Consider the following 19227-nt stretch of genomic DNA (forward strand, 5'->3'; position numbering starts at 1 on the left):
ACAATAATACATGCAGAGAAAAACCCAACAATCAAATGACCCAAATTGGCGACAGTGGGAGGGAAAAACTCCCTTTTAACAGGAAGACAAATCCAGCAGAAACAGGATCAGGGAGGGGCAGCCATCTGCCGTTGGCATACTTGATGATGATGTTGGTTGGGTGGGTTGGTGTGAAGTCATTAGTGTACTGGGTGTAGAGTAGGACAGCGGTCCCCAACTCCCGGGCCTCGGACCGGTACCGGTCCGTGAGTCGTTTGGTACCGGGCCGCGAGAGTTGAGGCTCAGGTGTGAAATGTATGGTTTTCAGGGTTTTTATCGGTTTTCAGCGTTATTTTGTTATCGTTTTTATCGTTAACTCGGTTTTCCTGGGTCTTTTCACATGTGTTATTAATAAATCTTCTTTTTTTCGGTACCGGTACTAGTTTTATTCTGTTGTATTTATCCGCGACACCTTAAAGGCCGGTCCGTGAACATATTGTCGGGCATAAACCGGTCCGTCGCGCAAAAAAGGTTGGAGACCGCTGGAGTAGGGGGCTGAGAACGCAGCCCTGTGGGGATCTGGTGTTGAGTGACAGTGGGGACAAGAGCTGGGGGGCCAAGTCAGATAGCACCATGATCTGACCAGAGTTAAACTGCCACCTTTTAAAGAGATGCCCAATGTGAAAGACTCTGTGTGGGTGAGGAGAAACTGATGAAGTTCAGAGTCCAGAGAACACCTGAAGATCTGTTTTTTGATGATAGCTTGATGCTGGTGGTGGTTGTTTCAAGGCACCACGAGTGCGGGTATTATCGGTGGAATTGTTGCAAAGCAGAAAATTCTGTTTGCTGAAATAGTCCCCTTTTTCTAATAGTAGAAACCCAATCATTTTGAATGGGGAGCAATGCCTCTATTTGTGAGTTCAAATGCAGCATGAGATTTTTTTTTCACAACCATATTTTTATTTTTATTGCAAATTACACTGCAACACACTTTTCAGAAATCTTTTTTTTCTCCTCATCATCTCAGAAAGGAAATTAGAAATTTTTTCCATGAACAAACAGATTCATACATTCATACATGCAGAGGAACAGCTTTACTAGAAATGTCTCTGAATTTTTCCAGATATTACACAGACTAGTTGTCACATGTTATGAAAAGATGATAGCAAAAATGGTTTTACCTGAACAGGTATGTCAAAAGATGCTGGTAGGTGACAGTTCGCAAGTTCCAGTATTCCTGCACAGCGACTGGCTCTTCCCAAGCCTGACATTATCAGACTCTGAACAGAAAAGGAATTTATGTCTGAAAATATTAAAATCAAACTTAGTAGATTCTGCTCCAGCAATTCTTTAAATCTCTTTTTCTTCTTCTTACCTGTAGACTTCTCTTCAGCCTGGACTCCTGAGGAGGACATGAGAGAAAACTCATGAACATAAAGAGCAATTCTGACTGGAGATCAGTCGAGGACAGAACCAATATGTCAGTGTGCGTGTGAGATGAGAATCTGAAAACACAGATCATTTTACAAATGAAGACAACACAATTAAACGATTTATGAAATAAACAAGAAAAGTTGTTCACAAAAAAAAAGTTACATACTTAGAAGTGTCATATATTTTTACCTTGTACAACAGGTAGGTGTATAAGACTGCTGAACACCTGGATTACACAGTTTTTAGGGGAGTCTTTGGAAACTTACAGAGATCAGTCTAAATAAAGTTTAAATAAAGACAGAACAAACAGGTTGACATTTAATGACAAATTCACATTAATTATGTTATTGTGCACTTTTTTTATTATTACTGTAAGTGTTTATATGAATATTTAATGTGAAAAGGTTTACCTACAGACCAACCTGGTGTGATCTTACCAGGAGGCTTGTTGGAGGTGCTTTGACCTGTGCTGTGTAGAAGAGATGAAACACAATGTTTGCTCTTGCAGAGGAATCAGCAGCATTTCTGGATGAGCTTCACATACAGCTCCTTCTTTGCATGATGGAGCTCCAGCCTGCATTTGTGGATGGCAAAGTGAACTGTTTTCACAGAGATGGATTCACATGACAGGATCATTCCTGTTTTTGAAGCAGTGCTGCCTGAGGGACCGAAGATTTTTTTTCTGGAGTTTTTTGTGTGTCAGCTAAAAAAGTAATATAAAGAAGTGTTAAGCTCCATGCAGGTGAACACATAAATACACAGCAGTGACCCATCTAACCATCTGTGAGCCATGTGAGCTTATAAAACACGTCATCATGATTGTATCGACTCACAAAAAACACAAACTGTCATTGAATGACTGGGAAGCCGTACCTTACACCTGAAAAATACAACTGTAGTTCTCAAGGAAACTACCAAGAAGGATTTTGGTCTATCCTCTGGACAGAGGCTAGATGATATGGAGACTTCATGATAGAACAAGGAAGTGCAAGAACGTATTTAAAGTGGGATAGTCAGGGAGATAAAGAAAGAAAAACTGGAGAATCGAGTTCTGGGTGTTCAGAAAAAAGAGAATTCAAATAAGTTTTGTTTTTATAAATATTTGTATATATATTGTATATTTTTAACTTAGTTTCAGGGGTTTATTTAACAAATCAGTGGGAAAAAATAAATAAATCTGGAGCTACAAAGAAAAGCTGAAACCCAAACAAAACCAAGAACAGATGTACTTTATTATAATATTTGACAAAAAAAAAGGTAAACAAAGGAAATCTCCACTGAGAAGTACCCAGAGATGCTACAAACTATTCAGAAATGTCTCACTGAAAACCAAAACTGTCTCAATGCCTTCTAGGTGTGGGGAGGGGAGCTCACTAAAGGTGTCTAACCTCCCAAACAGAAGACTTCCGCTTCACTAAGAGGACAAACTAAAAAAATTTACTTCAGGCTGTGCTCGAAAGCTGATCAGCTAAGATCCTCCCACAGACTGTGGACTCTCTGGATGCTAGTGACGATCAGAAATAGAAGAAAAACCACAAACTGTCTCCATGTGTGAACAGGTGAGATTCAAACTGTATTCATGCTGACATGAAAAGAGCAGAGATTTGTTTCAAACACAGTACGAAAACTACAGAATAATTCCAGTTTTATTAGTAAAGGGAAGTAAAATCTTTCACTGAGATAATGGTCAGTTGTGTTTCTGCTGACAGATTAATCAAGATGTTAGGTGAGCTGCTCAGACGTCCTCCTGTTCTCCATGAGCTCCTTCGTCTCCACAAACACCAACTTTACCGTCCACCATCTCAGTGTGCTCCTGTCTGCTGGACCTCTGCTTCCTCCTGTTCTGGAGTGGCACACAGATTAGACTGACTGCATCACTCCTCACTTCAGTTCAATGAACAGACTTCATTCCTGCTGCTAAAAAGATTTATTCTTTACCTTACAGCAGAAATATAAGACGATGTTCTCCAACAGCAGAATCAGCGGCAGGAGGATCACTCTGACAGTAAGACCTGTGTGATCTGATCAGACACATCACAACCATCATGAGTCCAACAGCTCAGGCTATAGCAACATGAAAACAGAATAAACCTGTTTGAGTCAGTTACCTTTGAAACCTAACAAATATTAACAAGCTCAATTAACGCTGCTGCCTCTTGGCAAAGGACACTCTTACAATTAATCTTCATTTTTATTCTCCAGATATTTTATTGCTTGTTAAACTGAAGCTTATAATATGCATGTGAATTAGATTTTTTTTTGCTGTGTCACCTCAAAATTTATGTTTTGTCAAGTGTTTGTCTTTTTCCTTTTTCTCTTTTCCTTTTGTCCTCAAACTCATGTTGATATTGATGGCTGATGTCAGCTTCAGCTTACCTGAGACAACGACAGACAGCAGTCGGCTCTCAGAGGAGACGTTATGAAAAAAAACATGAACGTGATAAACACAGCTGTAGTTTCCTTGGTGGGCGGGTTCTGCAGCAGGAAACAGGAAATGGGCAGAGTGATTGACAGCTGCTTGGGTGTATTTGTATGCTTTGTTGAAGGTAAGCTGAAAGGAGCCTCCAGGGTACTGTGGCTGGATGAAACAACTGATGGTGAAGTTGGAACTTCTGGATACCCGAAACCCCTGCTGCTGGGCCTCAGAGACCCCGTCATTGGTGGACAAAGAAATGACTGGCTGAACAAGCAGGTCTGTAGTAGACAGAGATGATGTAGATAACAATGAAAGGTGTGTCATGTCAGGTGAGGTTCAGTAGTCCATGGAGGATTTGAATCTTTTCAATTCACTCCAATGGAAAACGTTAACTGTCGCTGGACACATGAGTGTTATTCATTGTGTCACAGATTATGGTGCGCTTACCTGAGCAGGTGATATTCACAATGGAGGAAGAGTCATTTGATGTTGCACAGTCTCTCAGAGATGATCCAACCTGAACACAGTCAGGTCTCATCACCCACACTGGCAAGTCTGAGGACTCTACCCTATGTCCTACAGAAACAGCTAAGCCACAGTCCAGTTGTTCACACACAACAGCTGCTTCCTCCAGGGTCCAGTCAGAGACATCCACTGGTCTCCACTCTCCCAAATGTTTCACCTTGAGTGTGCCTGCACACCGATGGGCTCCTCCCACCAGCCTGACGGGTTCTAACAGAAGCAGAGAGTCATCAGCAAAGAACAAAGTGAGTTTAAAAAAAAAATCAAAGCTGCAGCTCCTCTTCTACCTGAGCAGGTGAGTCCAACAGCTTTGCCAGGTGAGCAGCTGTTTCTAGCTGAGCCTGAGCTTCTACAGTCCAGGAGAGCAGACTCATGGCCTCCACACTGGAACTCTTTGCTCCACACTGGAGCCTCCACTTCTCCATAGAGCGCCCCCTGGAGGACCGAAGGAGGCCCACAGCCGAGCTGCCTACAGACCACCTCTGCATCCTGCTGGTCAAAGTCAGCTTCACACACTGAGGACCAGCTCTGGTTAAACTTCACCTCCAGTCTGCCTGAACACAGACTGGAACCATTCAGCAGCCTGACAGAGTCTGGAGACATCAGAGAAGATCAAACAGAAATTTATTTACCATTTAGAGAGGGACCAGAGGAACATGTCACCGGGTCTGCCGTGGTGTTTCACAGACATATTACTGGAAATGCTAAGTAAACTCTCTATACAGCTGTAAAGAGACTAAACAGCCCTCAACAACGGACCCAACATCCCACGCTCCTGAAACACCTCTAACAGGACACCCACAGGAATATGGTTGAATGCATTCTCCAACTCCATAATACACATGTAGACTGGTCACTCAAACTCCCACACATGCTTGAATATCAGAATCAGAATATCTTTATTGTCATTGTAACAAGTACAACGAAATTAGGTGCAGTCCCTGCAGTGTCAAGAAATGAAAGTTTAAACATGATTACAAAAGAATAATATAAAAAAGGTAGAACACAGTCATTCAGTAATAAATAAAACCTTATTGTACATTTAACACTATTGCACAGGATGTCATCCATTGCACTGTACTTGTCAGGTTAAAATGGAGGTAATTATGGGTCATTCAGTCCCCTAACAGCTACAGGGTACAAACTGCTATTCATCTATTTGTCTTTGCTCTGATGCTCTTGCATCTTTTGCCTGATGGCAGCAGTTGGAACAGTTTATGTGCGGAGTGTGAAGAGTCTTTTATGGTATTTTCTGCTTTCCTGAGACAGCGAGAGCTGTGCAGTTCATCCAGGGAGGCTGAAGAGCAGCCGATGATCCCCTGGGCAACCTTTATAATCCCCTTAAGTGTTTTCCTCTGCACTGTTCTGCATCTGGAAAACCACAAGCAGTGGCAGTTGCACAGGATGCTCTTGGTAGAAGGACACCAGCAGCTTTTGAAATAAAGACTTTGCTGAGCCTACTGACAGCTCTGCAGCATCGTTCACACACCAGGATAGGTCCTCCATGACGTGAAGCAGGGAAGCAGAAGTCCGACACAATCTCCACCCCATCCCTACTGATAAAAAGTGGTTTAATGTCTGTTCTCTTATCCTGAAATCTACAGTAATCTCCTTGGTCTTGGTTGTGTTCAGGAGCAGGTTGTTGTCCCTGCACCACGCTGTCAGTCACTCCACTTCGTCCCTGTAGGCAGACACCCCCAACCCCCCCCCCCCCCCCCCCCCCCCCCCCCCCCACAGTTGTAAGTGTACGGCATGAAAGGCAGAGGGCTCAGGACACAGCCCTGGGGAGAGCCGGTGCTGATGCTGATGGTCGAGAAGATGTGGGGGCCCACCGTAACCCTTTGTGTGCATTGTGTTACAAAGTCCTTAATCCAAAGACAGGTGGAGTATAGGAGTCCTAGGGCTGACAGCTTGCTCACCAACCTGTGAGGGAGGATGGTGTAAAAGGCAGAATTAAAGTCAATAAAGAGGAGGTGTGTGTAGCTCCCCTGGTGCTCCAGGTGGTACAGGGAACAATGAAGAGCAGCAGCAACAGCATCCTCAGTAGACCTGTTAGCCCTGCAACCAAATTGGTGAGCATCAAAGGTGGAAGGGATGAAGGACATGATATGACTCCAAACTTGTCTCTCAAAGCACTTCATATACTCAAAAGGATAAAGAGTTGGTCCAATGATCCACAACCAGGATGAAAACGACATTGTTCCACTTGAATCTGAGGTGCAACTAACAGATGGACAATCTTCTCCTGGCCCTTGGCGTAGACCTTTTACTGGCAGACTGAGGAGTGTGACTCCCGGAAGTTGGAACATGCCCACCAGTTGCCTTTCTTGAAGATGGGAGCCACTGCTCCATTCAGATGACAGTGCCTCTCAACTGTCTGAAAGAATCTTATAGAAGTGTGTCAGCCAAGACTGGCCACCTGCGTTTAGAAGGACACCTGTTTCTTTTACTATCAATTTCTCTGTTCAGTGGCCATTCGTGATATACTGGGTACATCTTTACTTGGTTTTCTCTGTTTATATAGCATAGCACCACTGGAAGTCATTCATACCCCCTCTGTCTGTAACATTCTTCATTAGCTGGCTCTGAGCTGGATCTTTCTGATATATATTTTAATGCCCTTACTATCATCTTCTTTCCTCACTTTTCTTTTCCTGACTCTAACCTAACAAAGTACTGACAGAAATTGTAGATTCGATCCACATAAAGAAAATTATTTGGATTGAAATGATATGCTTACCTGTGCAGTTGAGCTTTATCATGAAGGAAGATGACATGAATGTTGTACACGTCCTTAGAGCAGATCCAGATTTAACACAGTCAGAGCGTACTGTCAGCGGATAGAATCCAGTGGCCTTTGTCCGTCTTACAGAAACAGCAGAGCCACAATCCAGATGTGCACAGACAGAAGCTGCTCCCTTCAGGCTCCAGTCAGAGACATCCACTGGGCTCCACTGCCTCAGATAATTTACCTCTAATGTACCTGAGCAGCGACTGGCACCTCCCACCAACCTAACAGGATCTGAATAGAAAGGATAAATTCATCAGTAAAGAATAAAGTGAGTTTGAACCACATCAAAGCTGCAGCTCCTCTTCTACCTGAGCAGGTGAGTCCAACAGCTTTGCCAGCTGAGCAGCTGTTTCTAGCTGAGCCTGAGCTTCTACAGTCCAGGAGAGCAGACTCATGGCCTCCACACTGGAACTCTTTGCTCCACACTGGAGCCTCCACTTCTCCATAGAGCGCCCCCTGGAGGACCGAAGGAGGCCCACAGCCGAGCTGCCTACAGACCACCTCTGCATCCTGCTGGTCAAAGTCAGCTTCACACACTGAGGACCAGCTCTGGTTAGACTTCACCTCCAGTCTGCCTGAACACAGACTGGAACCATTCAGCAGCCTGACAGAGTCTGGAGACATCAGAGAAGATCAAACAGAGAGATCAGAGACAGCAGACACACAAGAAAAAGATGGCAGCAAACAACTATTCACTGATTCAACCTCGGCACAACTCAACATGACTTCATCATTAACAACAGAACACATCTTTATAACAGCACGCACTGGAGACATGTTGAGATGAGACAAGTTGTTCTTTTTTAAAAATATTTTGTTGAATCATCAGATTCTGAATTGACCTCAAGATGGTCTTCAAAGTTGAGTCCAGAACTTCCAGGGCTGTCAGCTGTTTACTTTTGCTGCTAATTTTGTAAAACTCTGAAAGGAAACTTTGTAACATGTAGCTGCAGTCTTGTTTGGACTCCTTTGCAGAAACTTGCCTTGCTCCTTTTCTGCTGAATTTCCACTAAGGGTGGGTGGAGTTTGCCCACAGAAACACAAAAGTTCCCCATCAAAACTGATAACAACCCGCTCATTCTCGCACTTTATACACGAGGTCAATAGTGTGTGTGTGTGTGTGTGTGTGTGTGTGTTTGTGTGTGTAGGTGTGTGTGTGGGTGTGTGTGTGGTTTGGGTGAAGTATGTTTCACAGTCAAATTCAAATAGTTTTTGACCCCTTTAACCTCCTCTTTGATGTATCTATGTAATATAAACATGCAGACCAGAGTTACAAATATATAACATGAACAAATATCATTTTATATTTTTATTACACTTTTTCATATTAAAAAAGTACTTTGAACTAATTCTTTTAGATTTTTTAACTTCACACAACATGACGGTAGGGACAAGTTATTTATTTTTCCTCAGATAAGCTGTGTGTTTAATGAACATTATTCCTGTTAATATGTTTGAAACTTTATATCATATGTATATTTTTGTCCCTGGGGACAGCTTCACACAGTATATGGGCAATAATGTGTTTAATTACATCCTGACAAAAACTAAAGCAGAAAGCTAAGTTCTCCCTGTACAGCATCAGTTAAAGAAACTTTAGTAAGATCACTGTCAATGATGCCATGCATTTAAGAAAAATAATGTAATCATTTGAACATATTGTATTCTATTGCCAGTTATAGCTCATGATCAATGTGTGTCTTTTGAGTAAGCTTAAAGTTAGGATAACTGTGGAAACATCAATATACAAATGTTTAGATGACACCAACCGCTGCAAGTAGAAATCATGTTTATGTCCACAGAATTTTTATTTGCTTACCTGAGCATTTAAGTTCTCTGAATAGGCCTTTTTGTGAAAATGTGATGACAGAGAAACTCAAACACTCTCTCAAAGGAGATCCAGCCTGAGCACAATCACGTTTTATTTCCCAGTCGTCTGAGACTAGCCCGGAACGGGACATGGTCATTCCCACAGCAAAGCCACAGTCAAGACGTTCACAGAGAGCAGTGACTTCCTCCAGGTTGTGTGCAGTATTAATCACATATCTCCACATTCCCAGTTGTTTCACCTGCACTTCACCTGCACAGCGACTGGCTCTTCCCACCAGTCTGACATCATCAGGCTCTGAACAGAAAGCAGAGAGTCATCAGTAAAAGAATAAAGTGAGTTTGAACCACATCAAAGCTGCAGCTCCTCTTCTACCTGTAGCTCAGGTGGCAGAGCAGGTCAGCCACTAATCAGAAGGTCGATGGTTTGATCCCAGGCTGCATCCTGGCTGCATGCCAAATATCCTTGGGCAAGATACTAACCCCATGTTTGCCTACTGGTGGTGGTCAGAGGGCCCGGTGGCGCCTGTGTCCGGCAGCCTCGCCTCTGTCAGTGCGCCCCAGAGCAGCTGTGGCTACAATGTAGCTTGCTATCGCCAGTGTGTGAATGTGTGTGTGAATGACTGAATGTAGTGTAAAGCGCTTTGGGGTCCTATGGACTAGAAAAGTGCTATACAAATGCAGGCCATTTACCATTTACCTGAGCAGGTGAGTCCAACAGCTTTGCCAGGTGAGCAGCTGTTTCTAGCTGAGCCTGAGCTTCTACAGTCCAGGAGAGCAGACTCATGGCCTCCACACTGGAACTCTTTGCTCCACGCTAGAGCCTCCACTTCTCCATAGAGCGCCCCCTGGAGGACCGAAGGAGGCCCACAGCCGAGCTCCCTACAGACCACCTCTGCATCCTGCTGGTCAAAGTCAGCTTCACACACTGAGGACCAGCTCTGGTTAGACTTCACCTCCAGTCTGCCTGAACACAGACTGGAACCATTCAGCAGCCTGACAGAGTCTGGAGAAAGAAAAAAATGCTGCTGCTGAAAACCATCATCTAAGAAAACTTGCATATGTGTCAAACTGTTGAATTAATGTCAAACACAATGACATAGATTATGTCACTAATAAGCTCACCCAAACAGGTGAGAATCAGGGCTGTATAAGAATTATCTGGTGTTGCACACTCCCTCAGAGTAGATCCTGACCAAACACAGTCAAGTTTGATCTTCCACAAAGATGCAGACATCTGCGGTTTCAATCCGAAAGCAACAGCAGAGCCACAGTCCAGATGTTCACAGACCACGGCTGCTTCCTTCAGGGTCCAGTCAATGACATTCACTGGTCTCCACTCTCCCAGATGTTTCACCTCCAATGTACCAGCACACAAACTGGGTCCTTCCACCAATCTGACATCATCAGACTCTGAACAGAAAGCAGAGAGCCATCAATAAAGAAATTTACTCCTGAAAATGTTAAAGTCAACCTTTCCTGCTGAGTATTTTATTTTTTTGTTTTGTTTTTTGTTCACCTGTTGAGTTGTGTTTCCCTTCAGCTTGGACTCCTGAAGAGAAAACCAAAGAAAACCATCAGTTTGAAGCCAGATGTGCCAGATCAATAAGTGCAAGCTACATGTGTGGAATGAATAGTGCATTTTAATGATCAAGAGTGGAGGCAATAATGGGTAAAAGCAGCAGGAGTAATGGAGGTAGACGGCAGGTGAATTCATGAATGCATGAATCCATTACATTACCCAGCACATCGGACTAAAAGCGTTGCACAATAAACTACTTTTCTAAACATACGCTTTGAAACATCCACATCCATCCAGGGGTAGAATGTGAAGCACTGGCCAAGCTGTCCTCATTCTTTGGGCCAAAAGCTGAGCTCTCAGTGGCTGTGGCTCAGGTGGTAGAGCAGATCAGCTACTGATTGGAAGGTTGGTGGTTCGATCCTTGGCTTCCCCAGTCTGCATGCCAAATATCCTTGGGCAAGATTGTAACCCCAAGTTGCCCTCCGATGCGTTCATCGGAGTATGAATGTAGTTTAGTTTGCACTTGTGTTTAGAAGTGCTTGTATGAGTGGGTGAATGAGGAATGTTGTATACAGCGCTTTGAGTACTCCGGGAGAGCTATATAAGAATCAGTCCATTTACCATTCAGTGCGTTTTTCAGCTGTGCTGCTTGATTTCCCTGTAACTAAATTTTCTGCAGTGAATCTGTGAGAGAAGAGACTCTGTCTACCCTGCGTTCTATGGCTCATCACATTCATCCCCCTGACAGTGAGAGGAGCAGCACAGTTTGATGTTAAGTTCAAATTGACCGATTTTGCAGAGTTTCTTATTTTCCTTTGATCGTCAGATATGAGTGTGTGATGGACCGAGTTGAAAAACAGGAGTCGTCCCAGGAATTATTAGAAAAATATAGTTTCCATTTATTTAACCCCCAAAAATTATATTTACAAGAGTAATAAATGTTGAGCTCATAAAAGAGGTCAAAGAAACAAAACTGAACTCAGGCAAAGACTGCAGACTTAACAAACCAAATGACTGCCCAAACATACATAATTGACCTAAACATGAAATGACATACAAGGGTATAAACAAGGAAGTGCAGAATTATTAGGCAAGTTGTATTTTTGAGGAATCATTTTATTATTGAACAACAACCATGTTCTCAATGAACCCAAAAAACTCATTAATATCAAAGCTGAATGTTTTTGGAAGTAGTTTTTAGTTTGTTTTTAGTTTTAGCTATTTTAGGGGGATATCTGTGTGTGCAGGTGACTATTACTGTGCATAATTATTAGGCAACTTAACAAAAAACAAATATATACCCATTTCAATCATTTATTTTTACCAGTGAAACCAATATAACATCTCCACATTCACAAATATACATTTCTGACATTCAAAAACAAAACAAAAACAAATCAGCGACCAATATAGCCACCTTCCTTTGCAAGGACACTCAAAAGCCTGCCATCCATGGATTCTGTCAGTGTTTTGATCTGTTCACCATCAACATTGCGTGCAGCAGCAACCACAGCCTCCCAGACACTGTTCAGAGAGGTGTACTGCTTTCCCTCCTTGTAAATCTCACATTTGATGATGGACCACAGGTTCTCAATGGGGTTCAGATCAGGTGAACAAGGAGGCCATGTCATTAGTTTTTCTTCTTTTATACCCTTTCTTGCCAGCCACGCTGTGGAGTACTTGGACGCGTGTGATGGAGCATTGTCCTGCATGAAAATCGTGTTTTTCTTGAAGGATGCAGACTTCTTCCTGTACCACTGCTTGAAGAAGGTGTCTTCCAGAAACTGGCAGTAGGACTGGGAGTTGAGCTTGACTCCATCCTCAACCCGAAAAGGCCCCACAAGCTCATCTTTGATGATACCAGCCCAAACCAGTACTCCACCTCCACCTTGCTGGCGTCTGAGTCGGAGTGGAGCTCTCTCTTTTTTTTTTTTTTGGCCTGTCCCATTTGGTTCTTTAGCCGTCAGAATTGTTGTCTGAAGACCAACAAGGATACCCAATGGATTTACTTTGCCAAATGGATCATCGTAGCATTGCCGTATTGGTCCATTTGATCGACCTTTGTTTTTATTATTTATTATATTTTATTTTCAGTTGTTACAGACGGGACAGACATGAGTGAGGGATAGGAAAGGGAGAGGGAAAGAGGAAGGAAAAGAAAAACAGAAGGGGAGAGGGACAGTGAGAAAGGGGGGGAGAAAAAAAAAATCTCCTGGATCACCTGTTGAGAGAAGAATAGAAAACAAGCAAAAAAAACCCCAAAGCAACATACGAAACACAACACCATCGCATTAATCTAGCTAAGTGTAAACAGCAGTAAATACTAAAAATTCAATGTTGTTGTGCAGCACGCAGGACAGACAGCGCACAATGTGCTTTGAAGTAGCAGCCAAGAAAGGTGTAATTTAAGTCTACGAGCAGTGAACATCCGTGTGCATACCTGTGTGGATCAGCGCGCTTGTATTCAAATGGTTTCCACATGTAATGGTATGCAAGAGGATGTAGCGAGCCATAGCCCCGTCCCCCAGGGCATGAAGCAGGCATGGAGGAGATCCAGGCCCCAGACATCCAGAGGCCCCAGAGTGCGAGAGCCCAAGGAGGACCACCGGAGGGGCATCCGTGCCACCCTCATGGGAAGGGCTGAGGATCCCCAGACGAGGAGTCACCCAGTAGCCACCGAGCAGAAGCTAGAGGGGGCTGCACGGGCACGCCGGTGCAGGACTGGAGCTCTCTGCCCTTTACCAATCCAGCCACGGGCCCATCCATCTGGCCCATCAAGACTCACTCTCATTTCATCAGTCCATAAAACCTTAGAAAAATCAGTCTTGAGATATTTCTTGGCCCAGTCTTGACGTTTCAGCTTGTGTGTCTTGTTCAGTGGTGGTCGTCTTTCAGCCTTTCTTACCTTGGCCATGTCTCTGAGTATTGCACACCTTGTGCTTTTGGGCACTCCAGTGATGTTGCAGCTCTGAAATATGGCCAAACTGGTGGCAAGTGGCATCTTGGCAGCTGCACGCTTGACTTTTCTCAGTTTATGGGCAGTTATTTTGCGCCTTGGTTTTTCCACACGCTTCTTGCGACCCTGTTGACTATTTTGAATGAAACGCTTGATTGTTCGATGATCACGCTTCAGAAGCTTTGCAATTTTGAGACTGCTGCATCCCTCTGCAAGATATCTCACTATTTTTGACTTTTCTGAGCCTGTCAAGTCCTTCTTTTGACCCTTTTTGCCAAAGGAAAGGACGTTGCCTAATAATTGTGCACACCTGATATAGGGTGTTGATGTCATTAGACCACACCCCTTCTCATTGCAGAGATGCACATCACCAGGGCTGTGCAGAGAGGTTTAAAGGGGCGGGTGCTCAAAGTTAAAAAGGGGCACATTGAACCAGGCTGAATAACAACAACACACATTCATCAAGAATCTAATATGGGCAACAAGGCAAAGCAAACATCGCCGATGTTTTACCTGATGGGTACATGGTAAATGGCCTGCATTTGTATAGCGCTTTTCTAGTCCTTAAGGACCCCAAAGCGCTTTACACTACATTCAGTCATTCACCCACAGGCGATAGCAAGCTACATTGTAGCCACAGCCACCCTGGGGCGCACTGACAGAGGCGAGGCTGCCGGACACTGGCGCCACCGGGCCCTCTGACCACCGCCAGTAGGCAAACATGGGGTTAGTATCTTGCCCTATCTATCCACTCTGTGCAGGGGCAAAGCTTATTAAATTTTTAAACTGTAGAGATACAATCATTTTACTGTTGTAAAATCTAAATTGTCTTATTTAAAATATAAATCTAATATAATCTACTTCTTAATGTATGTTTTTTAAAATACAGCGTGTGTTTTTTAAAATATTATTATAATGCATAATTATGTGGACATGGATATTAGATCGTTTTTTAGTGAAATATAATCCCTCCAGAAAGGCAGGAAAAGCCCGGAAACTTACTTTAAAACTAAATATGTTTCTAAATACTTTAAAACTAAATATGTTCCCTAAAACGGTGACAGAGCTACAGACCCATGACAGCCTTACACAGGTAGCCAGCAGCTATGACCAGCACTACTTGTGCAGTTAATAAAAGGACAGGTAATGTTTGTCGCGCTGTTGCACGCACAGCACGCTCATTTGTTTCAGTTCGTCAGTTGCAACAAGACAGCTTACCAACGTGTACGTAATAAGCTGATACTCCTGGGTGCTACACACTACAGTGTACGCTGTACACCTACTTACTGGTTTTGTCGCATCAGTCTGTGTCTCTGAGTTAACTTGTGTTTCTCCTACAGCTCCGGACGGCTAAAAATGCGCGTGCTCTTTGTGAGCTCGTTCGCGGCTCGTAACCAGCGCGTTCTGCCGTCAAGGGCGATCATTGGTTAAATGTGATCATGTGACTGATGCAAGCCAGATCCTTTTATTTAGCAAAACTGTGATTAATAGTTAAATATTATTGTTGAGGGGCACAGACAGGACTCCGCACGCACACACACATTAAAAAAATAATAATAATAATTTTTTTTTTAAAAAGTTGCCTCAACAAAAGGGCACTTTGGGCACCCAACAACAACAACAATCTTTATTTATAGAGCACATTTAAAAGCCTTGGGCATACCAAAGTGCTTTACATCCATCCATCCATTCACTTCCGCTTATCCTTTTCAGGGTCGCGGGGGGCGCTGGAGCCTATCCCAGCTGCCATAGGGCGAGAGGCGGGGTACACCCTGGACAGGTCGCCAGTCTGTCGCAGGGCCTACACACAGGGACAGACAACCATTCGCGCTCACATTCACACCTAGTGGCAATTTGGATTATCCAATTAACCTATCCCCACAAGCTGCATGTCTTTGGACGGTGGGAGGAAGCCAGAGTACCCGGAGGGAACCCACGCAAACATGGGGAGAACATGCAAACTCCACACAGAAAGACCCCGGCCTGATGTTGGAATTGAACTCAGGACCTTCTTGCTGTGCGGCAACAGTGCTAACCACCGTGCCACCGTGCTTTACATAAAACAATAAAAAATAAAACAGTTCACACATTAACATCAAATTCATAAAAGTAACGGATTATGTTCACAGATAAAAGCCACCAATAAGAGTAAACTGCAGCACATAGATTATAGCAAGGTAAGACTGTACCACCATGATAAAAGACACCAATAATGGAAAGATAGCAGAGAATTTAATACAATAGGTCACTGCAAGCAAGCCAGCATTTAACTGGTAGAAAAGGCAAGTTTAAAAAGATATGTTTTTAGCCGTGATTTAAAAGAATGAATAGAATCAGACGCCCGGAGGCCAATCGGGAGATTGTTCCACAGCTCCGGTGCAACTAGAGCAAACGATCGATCACCTCTAGATTTCAGTCGAGATCTGGGCTGAACCAACAGTAACTGTGAGGAAGACCTTAAAGCCCTAGCAGGAGCATATGGGTTTAAAAGTTCCTTAAGATAGCTTGGTGCAGTGTTATTGGTAATTTTAAAAGTAAACAACAAAATTTTAAATTTAATACGATATTTGACAGGCAACCAGTGCAGATCAGCAAGGACAGGAGTAATGTGGGCAAACTTCTTGGTTTGCCCACATCACATTACCCTTTCCATCAGGAAAGGGGCGGGTGCTCAAGCCCCTCTAGCCCCCCCCCTCTGCACGTGCCTGCACATCACTTAATATGCTTAATTGGTAGTAGGCTTTCGAGCCTATACAGCTTGGAGTAAGACAACATGCATGAAGAGGATGATGTGGACAAAATACTCATTTGCCTAATAATTCTGCACTCCCTGTAGAATGGCTGATCAGACCATTGTGACACATGAGGGGTAACAAACAAAACAAAATCATAAATCAAAAACGAAGCAGTACAATCTAGTTTGTTAATAAACTAAACACTAAAGAAGAAAATCAAAAACCCCATTAAACCCTAAACTCAAATATTTAATTAAATACAAATACTTTGTTTTTAAAGTAAAGAAAATACACATCCTCCCCTTCAGCAGGAAGTGGTGGTGTGGTCCAATTATCTTCCTTCATATTTAATGGTTTCAAACCCTGGCTACCATCTTTTGTCCAGCAACTCCCAGGGATGATACCAAGTAAGAAATAAAAAGACAAAGGTTGGTCAGAAAGCAAAGAAATGAAGTAGTATGAATACATAAGTAAACTAAATGTGCGCGCTTACAAATAGAACAAATGTATCCAAACCAATCAATAAAGTTATTGGCAACTAAAATGTATTACTATGTTCAAATGAAGAATGAAAATACAAAATTTACCGACTTTAGAGTGTGGCCACGGGTTTGGCCATCACAGAGTGTATGGGTGTTTGTATGTGTGTCATGTTGGTGTGTGAGCCTGTTCAAAGTGCGTTAAAGCCAAAATCTATGAGAGAAAGATGCAAATAATGAAAAATGAACAAAAGTACCCATTCAAATCTGAATTTATAATTCGTTTTTTATCATGTAATAGAGATTTGGAAACCAAAGAAGTCTTGAGTCTAGTTAATTTCATACCCTGAGCACTAAAACTTCAATTAACGTGCTTATCTGAAATTGTTACTGATCGTGTTTTTACCAACTGTCTTTTTAAACTGTGATAGACGGATTTCTTTAATCTTTATTAAGTTTAAACTGTTCCCATGAGCTCTGACCAGTCTGAGGAGCTGAGTCAGTGACAGTGACAAGAAGAGTATGTTAAAAATGAATCATCCATGTCAACTTTTATTTTGACAGCATCTAAAACAGTTGCTTCACACACACACAAAATGTATCTGGCGTCAAACAAACCTTAAAGAATCTTTAAGACAAATTAATCATGTAAAAAAAGTTTTTAAAATAAAGACATAAAAAGGCAATATTAATCCGCTCCGTACGCCATACTTACAAAGTATGATGCTGAAATATTGTCTTTGCACAAAATTACCATGAAATTATGCTGCAGTTAAAATTAGTTACAGTATGATTTATCATTTCCTGTAAAATATATGGTGTTATGCTAAAAATTACTCATGTGTTGTGTAAGATTACTTACACATTAATAAAGACTAATGCAATAATTCATTATTTATACAGTACATTTTATGTTTGTAATCTGACTTACCCCCTTATTTTAGTGTCCCTACCTTTAAATAATACAATTTATATGAATATAATTACTTTGTAACTTCTAAGAAAATACATAAAAATTCCTTTTAATTACAGGGCAATTATGTCCTTAGTGACAAGCCGTATTATGAAGGGTTAATTTTTTTAAACTTAGTTTTTCACCAAATTTTACACTGAGATTTCTAATGTTTATGTTACAGTTATTTTTAATAAACTATTTGGTTAAAGAAATGTTTAAATGTACCAGCAAACCTCTGTGCTATGCATGGTGTTTGCTTTGGGGTTAGGTAAATAAAGAATGATGCATTTTTCTACATTGGGATTAAATAAAATGTTTCATGGGTTTTCATGTTAGTAAGTATATGTTTAAATGTTCTCTGTGTTTCATTCATGTGGGTTTTGCTTGTTTAAACACTAAACATGTTAGAAATATTGAAGTTTAATAATTTTATTTCTACATGTAATTTGGGGTTTATTAAGTCAACAAAGCATTACAGTCACTATAAGATGAGCTTATGACAGAAGATTTACAGTATATACTGGTAAATGTAACAGAACAATACTAAATCATAATGTCACCATTTGACCTGTCAGATGTACAAATACATACAATTGCATGAAAAATATTTGTGTACATCATAATGTTGGCACTCACAGTGGCCTCAGCAATGTTTATTCAAAGTTTCATCATGATTGGTCCACTTGTCTAGGATGAGATAAGGGACTTACAAACACACATACAGCAAAATCATAATGTATATAATTTTCTCACTGCCATTTGGTGAAATCCTCCAGTCAGATCAGTGAAAGCTTACAGATGATGTTTAAACCAGTCCTACCTGAGCTCCACAACAGCAGCAGCAGCAGCAGGTGATCCATGTCCAGGTAGATGTGTCTCTGCCTGCTCGCTGCTCTGATCATCAAACCTGCTGTCCTCAGTATCTGCCTGCAGGAAGAGACCAATCACATTTACTTTTTTATCGTGAATAGGAAGTGGCCTTACCTCACTGACACATGTTCAGTATTTCCTGGGTGTTTGTTTTTGTCTGCAATGTTGGAAACTATCACATAACCCATAAAACAGAAATTATTTTTACAAATAATAAACTGTTCATTTACCTGTGGGTATAAACACCTGTGGTCATTTCAAATGGTAGGGGGGAAAAGCTCACGCTTTTATAACGCTTTCCTACTCTGCTGGATCACCCAAAGCACTTTATACAACATGACTCTTTTACCAGCACTTCCTACTATCTAATATTCAAACTCTGATTCATGCATCAGAGAGCAATTCGGGATTAGTATGTTGCCCAAGGATATTTGGCATGCAGACAGAGCAGCCAGGGATCAAACCGCCAACATTCTGATAAATAGATCACCTGCTCTATCGCCTAAGCTACAAGCACTTTATAACTGTTTAACCCTACTGATGGTATTGTTTTAGTGGTATATGCATGCTAGGTAAAAGTTCACAAATACACAAGTGTGCACCGTAATGCAGGTCTTGAAACTGTGTGCTAACAACTAGATGAAATCTTCCTTCTTCCTCTGTAACTGAGGAGTGAACACAGTTTCTGGATCTGATGATTTGTTTTTAATGTAGCACTTCTTTTATTTAAACAGTGTGTGT

General features: G+C 42.1%; 1 protein-coding gene across 1 annotated transcript; it reads right to left on the reverse strand.

Moving 5' to 3' along the window:
- Positions 1 to 2627: 2627 nt before the first annotated feature.
- Positions 2628 to 18520, reverse strand: LOC147325416 (scavenger receptor cysteine-rich type 1 protein M130-like). Its single transcript, XM_086299945.1, has 12 exons — positions 18437 to 18520; positions 10489 to 10521; positions 10095 to 10382; positions 9670 to 9975; positions 8962 to 9267; positions 7451 to 7756; positions 7092 to 7373; positions 4639 to 4944; positions 4277 to 4561; positions 3790 to 4107; positions 3352 to 3434; positions 2628 to 3256 (listed from the first exon to the last, which is right to left on the reverse strand). Exons 1-12 carry the CDS (start codon positions 18516 to 18518, stop codon positions 3149 to 3151), a joined length of 2703 nt encoding a protein of 900 aa, XP_086156071.1. The 5' UTR covers positions 18519 to 18520; the 3' UTR covers positions 2628 to 3148.
- Between the last annotated feature and the right edge of the window lie 707 nt (positions 18521 to 19227).

Source organism: Aulonocara sp. 'chitande type north' Nkhata Bay, linkage group LG7 (assembly GCF_057382095.1).
Source record: "Aulonocara sp. 'chitande type north' Nkhata Bay isolate Kocher_YH1m ecotype deep benthic linkage group LG7, A_spYH_male_GT1.1, whole genome shotgun sequence".
Classification (NCBI taxonomy): domain Eukaryota; kingdom Metazoa; phylum Chordata; class Actinopteri; order Cichliformes; family Cichlidae; genus Aulonocara; species Aulonocara sp. 'chitande type north' Nkhata Bay.